General features: G+C 52.8%; 1 protein-coding gene across 1 annotated transcript in view; it reads right to left on the bottom strand.

The window, feature by feature from the left end:
- The window catches only part of Trim25 (tripartite motif containing 25), a 16077-nt gene extending 7198 nt beyond the window's left edge, over positions 1-8879 (bottom strand). The window contains 4 exon segments of the mRNA XM_036195289.1: positions 1660-1709; positions 3517-4297; positions 8210-8282; positions 8285-8879. Of these exon segments, the coding sequence (XP_036051182.1) occupies positions 1660-1709; positions 3517-4297; positions 8210-8282; positions 8285-8816 (1436 nt within the window). The 5' untranslated portion in view covers positions 8817-8879.
- Between the last annotated feature and the right edge of the window lie 420 nt (positions 8880-9299).

The raw sequence follows: 9299 nt of genomic DNA, 5'->3' as shown, positions 1-9299 counted from the left end.
ACATTCTATTTGTGCAACTCTTACCACCGCCAAATAAGGTAGAAAAGCCAACACAACAGGCATTGACTTAACACATGAGAGTTCCTCTATCAAAACATGACCACAGCTTGGGAATAAAATACGATCTTGTTTAGAACTCTTTACACTTAGTTTATGCTTAGGAACAGCTTTGGCAGAAGCAGAAGGAATAAAAAAGTCTAAGCTAAAAGACCTGAGATTGTGGGACGTCCCTCTCACCCAATCTGTTACATGCCTATTTCACAATAGGTCTTTGTCATTTAGACATCTCTGGCTTTCCCCCCTCTTAACCTTGATCATGTTAACTATACATTCTAGCACTCAGTTCCACCCCAGCCTCTCTGGCTGTCTTTTAAAATGAGAATCAATGTCCATTACAAGGGTTTGAGGATTCAAAGGTGCATGTTCAAACCACAGCTGAAGTTTCATGAAGACTGCACTGGTGGGAATAATGATGTATTTGCAGGTGAATGAAGCTTCTTCACCTGTTTTCCCAACCTCTGGATACAGAATAGGGATCCTATCATGGTTGCTAGGCATTTACCAGGATGGAACCATATAGTTCCCTCTTGACCAGCTGGGTCCCATTTGACTTTGGAACATTGCCGGATTGAAGATACCAGTTACAGTGATAAACAAACACACCCTGCCAGCCAGGAGCAGTCCCTGGCCTCACGTCAGCCATTGTAAAGGTTAACAGTTCATGGTGCCCATTACCGCCTACGTCTGATGTGTTTACACACCATCGGTACTAAAAGGCTCAGGAGATAAGTCCAGGCCTCCCAGCTTCACAGATGAGAAATCCATGCCCTCAAGAGGAGCTGCCTCTCAAGGATACTCCCCTGCACTGTTGCCTGTATCAGAAGGCAGAACTGTGGCTGGTACCCCTTCAGCTCTCGCTCTGTGGCATGCCTGTTGTGTAGAAGGGCTTTGTGACTCTCCCCTCCCCTCCTTGGAATCTGATAATCATAGAGTATGGCTCTCCCAGTGACCTTCATTGTCCAATCAGCCTTTCTCAACCACTCAGGCCTCAAGAGAGAATTCCACCTTCTGCCCCAAAGCACCAGACTCCTCCACCCATGGTAATTAGGTGAGAGGTGGATTTAGAGTGTTTTACTTCCTGGAAACTGCTTTGCTCTCCCTTGGTCTCCCTTGGGAGGCAGCGAAGGAAGTCTTGGGCTTCGGAACCAGATAGGCCCTGTGCCAGTGTCCATTGTCCTAGCTGGGTTACTCAGTTTCTCTAAGCCTGTTTTTCTCTGTATCGTGGGATGATTTTGTCTCCTTCAAAGGTTACTGTAAGGAGAGTCTCAGCGTCTCACCCCAGAATCCTTTTGTCTTCTTTTTCTGTGCAGACAACTACTACCAAAATATGAGAATAGATGGGATGGTAGGTGCTGGGGAATAGAAGCCCATGGATGAAAATGAGAGCAACAGCACTTAAAATGGTTGAGTTCGGGCAGTCCAAGCTCCAATCCCCAGCTCTGTTTGTGACAGTGTCTTGACCTTCACCACTAAAAATGGATGTAGGACACTGACTCCTAGGGATTGTGAAGATTTTTCCGATAATATTCTCGACTTGTCTGGCACACAGTAGGTAGGTGCCTCATAAACAGTGGCTGTTAGATATCATGGGATATTTACCTTGTCCCAATGAACACTTGTAGTCTTCTGTCCACCATGTGTTCTGCACTCTGCCCGGAATGGGGGACCCACAGAACAAAGTAAGCCTAAATGAAAATTTTGAAAGAAAAAAAAAAGTCTGAAGCTCCGATATTGTGTGTGCGCACACATAAGAGAGAAAACATTTGTTAAATTTGGGAGTCCCCAAATCCCAAGTAAGTAAAAATTGCTATTTTTTTCAGTACTGAAAATTGAACTTGGAGCCTCACACATGCTAGGCAAAGCACTCTACTACTACGCTATATCCCTTTATTACTTAAAAAAAAAAAAGGTGGGGGTGTCTTGCTATGTAGCCCAGGCTGGTCTGTACTTGAGATCCTCCTGCTTCAGTCTCCCTGGAGAGAGTGGGATATGTGTGGCCCCACCTCACCCAGTTTAGAAATACTGTCACCAATTGGCATAAGTGAAGAGATTTAAAGGGACAATTGTGTCTCTCAATCTATCAAATTATTGAAACAATGGACCCCAACAAATTGGAAATTCCCCAGAATCTCATGTTGGGAGAAACCCGGGGGAACACTTGCCTCCTGGAAAGGGATTTCCCACAGAAGATTCAAACTTGGCTATCTATAGTATAACTGAATCCCAGACAAGTGATGGCAGTGGCGGGCTGGACCAGATGTGCACTGGGACTGTTTGGATGTGCTTATTTTGCCTTGTCTTCTCTTCTTTTTTTTCTTCCCTGAGACAGGGTTTCTCTGTGTAGCTTTGGGCCTTTCCTGGATTCTCTCGTTAGACCAGGCTGGCCTCGAACTCACAGAGATCCACCTGGCTCTGCCTCCAATGCTGGGATTACAGGCGTGCACCACCACTGCCCAGCTGTCTTTTAACTTTGGTCTCACTTCAGAACCTGGAAGATGGACTTGAGGAGTTTGCTGGTCTTTTGTGGCCACACTGATATAAATCCTTTTCTGCTTTCCTCTTTGTTTCTTTTCATTGTCTTGAGGACTGGTGCCTGGAGCTGACTCTGGCACAGGTTGTGACACTCAACTTCTGTGATAATCATATTTTTAAAAAAGAACGTGCACCATCGAAGGAGTGAAATTGCCAAAATCTGAGTGTGTGACTGCGGAACCCTTGCCTTTAGAGCTTTTGCGTGGTGACATTTCAGGGCCCCAGGCCCAGGGAAGAAGTGGAACCAGAAAGGGAGGGGAGCAAGGGTGGGGGTGGGGGGCGGAGGGAAGGAGAAAGGAAAGAGGGAAGGAAGAAAGGGCAGTCCTTACTGTCCATATCATTGTGTTTTCTTGTTTTTCTTTTCCTTAAATTATTATGTACAAGGGGTGTGTGTGGTGTGTGTGTGTGTGTCGCGGAGGTCGGTGGACAATTTGTGGAGTCTAAACCCGGGTTTCGTAACTGAATTAGCCTCGTGCCCCCGTATTGCAAGTTCTCCCGCCCAGACATCTCCTTAACCCTGTTTGAGATGTTGAGACAGTCGCTCACTCTGTAGCCTAGGCTGACATCGAACTCGCGGCAATCCTCCTGCCTCAGCCTTCTAAGTGACGGAATTACAGGCACGAGCCATTGTGCTCAGCGTCTACAGTATTTTTTTTTTTTTTTTTTTTGTTTTGCTTTGGTTTTAATGAGGATAAGAAAACCCATCTTGTTCTGGAGGGGCGGTTGGGACGCCTAGGGAACAGACAAGTGTTTTCCAAAGCGGTGCTGCACTCCAGTAGGACATAGGCCCCGACTAGAGGGGGTAGGGATGCTCCAATTCCTGAGACAGTTCATCTGCAGAGTGGCCCTGAAACCGCACCGGGGTATCCTGCTGAGGCCGCTCGAAACCGTGCGGGGCCATCAGGACTCTGCATGTCGCCCCACCTTCAGCTTCCCAACACCAGCCCAGAGGCCTCTGGCCCGAGCCCCCTCCCGGGACCCACGTGACTTCCTTGAAAACCCAGGGCGCCCGCCCCTCCTGTCCAGTTTCGTTTCCTTCGCTGCTTCCCCGAGCAGCGCGCGCCGTGGTGTCTGCTGCTGTCCCTGCGCGTCCCGTCCGGGTGCCCCAGGAGCGCGATGGCCGAGCTCTTTCCTAGCCGAAGAGCTGTCGTGCTCCGTCTGCCTGGAGCCCTTCAAGGAACCCGTCACCACCCCGTGCGCCACAAACTTCTGCAGGTCGTGCCGTGGATGAAGACATGGGTCCGTCCAGGGCCCGCCGTACCGGTGCCCGCAGTGCCGCACGGTGTACCAGGTGCGCCCGCAGCTGCACAAGAACACGGTGCTGTGCGCGGTGGTGGAGCAGTTCCTGCAAGCCGAGCAGGCACGGACGCCGGTGGACGACTGGGTCCCCCCTGCCCGCTCCGCCACTTCCAGCTCAGCCAGCCAGGTGGCCTGTGACCACTGCCTGAAGGAGGTCGCGGTGAAGACGTGCCTCGTGTGCATGGCCTCTTTCTGCCAGGAGCACCTGAGACCACACTTCGACAGTCCCGCCTTTCGGGACCACTCCCTGCAGCCACCCGTCCGTGACCTGCTGCGCCGCAAATGTCCCCAGCACAACCGCCTTCGGGAATTGTTTTGCCCCGAGCACGGCGAGTGCATCTGCCATATCTGCCTGGTAGAGCACAAGACCTGCTCCCCTATACCCCTAAGCCAGGCCAGCGCCGACCTGGAGGTAGGGAATGGCCAGTGAGGTATAGTATAGAGGGCAACCCGGGCCAGTTGAATTGTGGAGAGGGCCCACCCTGGGTATCTAGTACAGTGAGTTGCCGGAGGAGATAAGTTTACTGGGCCACAGATCTACCTCTTCACACGACCCAGGGCCCGAGGCTCCATAGGTCACCCTCTGTGAGTTGGGCAGTGGAAGGCCATCCCCACCGACCAAGCGGGGTTGGGGGTGGGGAACGGGGATACTATATAGCCTCCCCCTTACCCATAGCCGGCTTTCCCCAATCCTCTCATGTCTATTTTACGTAGCAGACAATTGAAGGCACAGGTAAGGGTGCCTGCCCCCAAGCCTGGGGCGTTTGCCCAGCGGGGTTTAGTAGTTTTGAATATTGACTGTGGACCCTGAGGTGTTACCTCGCCTCTCCCTCCGGATCCTGGCTTCACGTAAGAACTGTGTGGTGTGCCTTTAGTTCCTTCCGCAGTTCAGGAAAACAGGCCCAGAGAAGTTAGCTTAGCAACGCTAATGCAGTAATTGTTCCCAGCAGCTGGGAACCAAGCTGCTTTGACTCACAGTTCGAGGAGTTTCTTGTTCTACTCCTGTAGACCAGACTGGTGTCCGCATCTGTTGAGTCCAGAGCGTGGAGCGTTCTTGGAGGCTTGAAAGCAGAAGCCTATGTTGATCCGGAGAGTTCTAATAGACAGGGAGGGTGGGCAGAGCCCCAGGAATCCCTGCATGTGACCTGCAGGGAAAGCCAGTACTGTTGTGCCAGGGTATGGTTCATTCTTTTTTTTTTTTTTTTTTTGAGACAGGGTCCTGGGTGCCCTGGAACTCACTATGTAGACCAGACTGGCTTCGAATTCCCCTGGTTCCACCATGCCTGGCGAGTTAGTCCATCTTGTTTGTGTGAAATTGAGCAGGGATTTAGCCTCTGGACTTGGGTCCCACCTTGATGAAGATAGGGTGTGGGGGGGATGGGGAGGTAGGGAGTGGGGTGGAGTGGGGAGAGTGGAAGAGGGTAGGGGGTAGTCTTGAGGGCCTTCCAGGGTTGCAATGATTTTAGGGCCTTTAGTTTTTTGTTTTTGTTTTTTTTTTCAGAGCTGAGGACTGAACCCAGGGCTCTCTACCACTGAGCTAAATCCCCAACCCTAACCCTAGGGCTTGGTTTTATCGGCTCCTATCTTCCCCCTGTGGACTCAGCAGAAGCTGCCCCTCTTCCCCACATTTATCAAAGTGTGATCTGATCTCATTTCACTGTCAAATGTCTGGGAAGTTGAGGCCTGTCCCAATGTTGTGAAAGCCTGGGTGAGGCTGGCAAGCTTTGTGTTGGTGCCGGGACTGGGATTCTAGCTCTGCTCCCTCTTGCCACAGCCCTTCCCTGGCCTGGCCTGGCTCTCCAGGTCTTAGCCAGGTTCCCAGGACAGTTTCCCCTGAATCTGGCAGTGGACCTTAAGGTCCCCATCTTTTGAGTTTACCCCATGTGGGGATGGACACTCCGATCCTACCTCTTCTAGAAGAAAGGCTGCCTCACCTTTGGAGCCTGGGGTGGCTGCTTTGTCCCACAGAGCTAGCTGTTTGGCTTAAGTCAAGTCACTGCAGATTTCTGGGTAGGTTGGGCCTCCTGGGAAGTGCTTTGCAGGCAGGATCCAATGTCAGAAGGCCTGGTTCTTATGAGGTTCCTACCAGATCCGGTGCAAGGTCTGGGCTTAAATCTGACCCCCTCTGGTAGCTTCCAGATGCAAAATGATAAATGGGGGACACGGTGGTGCTGGTCTCAGGTTATAGTGAAGAGGGGGTGAAGCTGGTGTGGGTGGTTCATGCCTATAATTCCAGCACTTTTGGGGGGCTTAGGCAAGGAGCATCACAAGTTTGAGGACAACTTGCTGGAGCTGGTTCTCCTTCTACCATATGGGTCCCCAAACTCAGGTCATAGCCTTGGCGGCAAGTGCCTTTCTCTACTAGCTAGCCAACTCAATGGCCATTTGTTTGTTGTTCTGAAACAGAGTCTCAACCTGGAACTAACCTGAAACTATGTAGTCCCAGGCTGGCCTCAAACTTGTGATGCTCTCCTTGCCTAAGCCCCCCCCAAAAGTGCTGGAATTATAGGCATGAACCACCACACCAGCTTCACCCCCTCTTCACTATAACCTGAGACCAGCACCACCGTGTCCCCCATTTTATCATTTTGCATCTGGAAGCTACCAGAGGGGTCAGGATTTAAGCCCAGACCTTGGCACCGGATCTGGTAGGAACCTCATAAGAACCAGGCCTTCTGACACTGGATCCTGCCTGCAAAGCACTTCCCAGGAGGCCCAACCTACCCAGAAATCTGCAGTGACTTGACTTAAGCCAAACAGCTAGCTCTGTGGGACAAAGCAGCCACCCCAGGCTCCAAAGGTGAGGCAGCCTTTCTTCTAGAAGAGGTAGGATCGGAGGTGTCCATCCCCACATGGGGTAAACTCAAAAGATGGGGACCTTTAGGTCCAACTGCCAAGATTCAGGGGGAAACTGTCCTGAGGAACCTGGCTAAGACCTGGAGAGCCAGGCCAGGCCAGGGAAGGGCTGTGGCAAGAGGGAGCAGAGCTAGAATCCCAGTCCCGGCACCAACACAAAGCTTGCCAGCCTCACCCAGGCTTTCACAACATTGGGACAGGCCTCAACTTCCCAGACATTTGACAGTGAAATGAGATCAGATCACACTTTGATAAATGTGGGGAAGAGGGGCAGCTTCTGCTGAGTCCACAGGGGGAAGATAGGAGCCGATAAAACCAAAGGCCCTAGGGTTAGGGTTGGGGATTTAGCTCAGTGGTAGAGAGCCCTGGGTTCAGTCCTCAGCTCTGAAAAAAAAAACAAAAACAAAAAACTAAAGGCCCTAAAATCATTGCAACCCTGGAAGGCCCTCAAGACTACCCCCCTACCCTCTTCCACTCTCCCCCACTCCACCCCACTCCCTACCTCCCCATCCCCCCCACACCCTATCTTCATCAAGGTGGGACCCAAGTCCAGAGGCTAAATCCCTGCTCAATTTCACACAAACAAGATGGACTAACTCGCCAGGCAGGGGTGGAACCAGGGGAATTCGAAGCCAGTCTGGTCTACATAGTGAGTTCCAGGGCACCCAGGACCCTGTCTCAAAAAAAAAAAAAAAAAAAAGATGAACCATACCCTGGCACAACAGTACTGGCTTTCCCTGCAGGTCACATGCAGGGATTCCTGGGGCTCTGCCCACCCTCCCTGTCTATTAGAACTCTCCGGATCAACATAGGCTTCTGCTTTCAAGCCTCCAAGAACGCTCCACGCTCTGGACTCAACAGATGCGGACACCAGTCTGGTCTACGGAGTAGAACAAGAAACTCCTCGAACTGTGAGTCAAAGCAGCTTGGTTCCCAGCTGCTGGGAACAATTACTGCATTAGCGTTGCTAAGCTAACTTCTCTGGGCCTGTTTTCCTGAACTGCGGAAGGAACTAAAGGCACACCACACAGTTCTTACGTGAAGCCCAGGATCCGGAGGGAGAGGCGAGGTAACACCTCAGGGTCCACAGTCAATATTCAAAACTACTAAACCCCGCTGGGCAAACGCCCCAGGCTTGGGGGCAGGCACCCTTACCTGTGCCTTCAATTGTCTGCTACGTAAAATAGACATGAGAGGATTGGGGAAAGCCGGCTATGGGTAAGGGGGAGGCTATATAGTATCCCCGTTCCCCACCCCCAACCCCGCTTGGTCGGTGGGGATGGCCTTCCACTGCCCAACTCACAGAGGGTGACCTATGGAGCCTCGGGCCCTGGGTCGTGTGAAGAGGTAGATCTGTGGCCCAGTAAACTTATCTCCTCCGGCAACTCACTGTACTAGATACCCAGGGTGGGCCCTCTCCACAATTCAACTGGCCCGGGTTGCCCTCTATACTATACCTCACTGGCCATTCCCTACCTCCAGGTCGGCGCTGGCCTGGCTTAGGGGTATAGGGGAGCAGGTCTTGTGCTCTACCAGCAGATATGGCAGATGCACTCGCCGTGCTCGGGGCAAAACAATTCCCGAAGGCGGTTGTGCTGGGGACATTTGCGGCGCAGCAGGTCACGGACGGGTGGCTGCAGGGAGTGGTCCCGAAAGGCGGGACTGTCGAAGTGTGGTCTCAGGTGCTCCTGGCAGAAAGAGGCCATGCACACGAGGCACGTCTTCACCGCGACCTCCTTCAGGCAGTGGTCACAGGCCACCTGGCTGGCTGAGCTGGAAGTGGCGGAGCGGGCAGGGGGGACCCAGTCGTCCACCGGCGTCCGTGCCTGCTCGGCTTGCAGGAACTGCTCCACCACCGCGCACAGCACCGTGTTCTTGTGCAGCTGCGGGCGCACCTGGTACACCGTGCGGCACTGCGGGCACCGGTACGGCGGGCCCTGGACGACCCATGTCTCATCCAGGCACGACCTGCAGAAGTTGTGGCCGCACGGGGTGGTGACGGGTTCCTTGAAGGGCTCCAGGCAGACGGAGCACGACAGCTCTTCGGCTAGAGGAAAGAGCTCGGCCATCGCGCTCCTGGGGGCACCCGACGGGACGCGCAGGGACAGCAGCAGACACCACAGCGCGCGCTGCTCGGGAAGCAGCGAAGGAAACGAAACTGGACAGGAGGGGCGGCGCCCTGGGTTTTCAGGAAGTCACGTGGGTCCCGGGAGGGGCTCGGGCCAGAGGCCTCTGGGCTGGTGTTGGGAGCTGAAGGTGGGGCGACATGCAGAGTCCTGATGGCCCCCTACGGGTTCGAGCGGCCTCAGCAGGATCACCCGGTGCGGTTTCAGGGCCACTCTGCAGATGAACTGTCTCAGGAATTGGAGCATCCCTACCCCCTCTAGTCGGGGCCTATGTCCTACTGGAGTGCAGCACCGCTTTGGAAAACACTTGTCTGTTCCCTAGGCGTCCCAACCGCCCCTCCAGAACAAGATGGGTTTTCTTATCCTCATTAAAACCAAAGCAAAACAGAAAAAAAAAAAAAAAAAAAAAAATACTGTAGACGCTGA

The sequence above is a fragment of the Onychomys torridus genome, chromosome 8 (assembly GCF_903995425.1).
Source record: "Onychomys torridus chromosome 8, mOncTor1.1, whole genome shotgun sequence".
NCBI lineage: Eukaryota > Metazoa > Chordata > Mammalia > Rodentia > Cricetidae > Onychomys > Onychomys torridus.
Note: the sequence above shows the minus strand (reverse complement) of the source record. Positions and strands in the feature narration are given on the sequence as shown.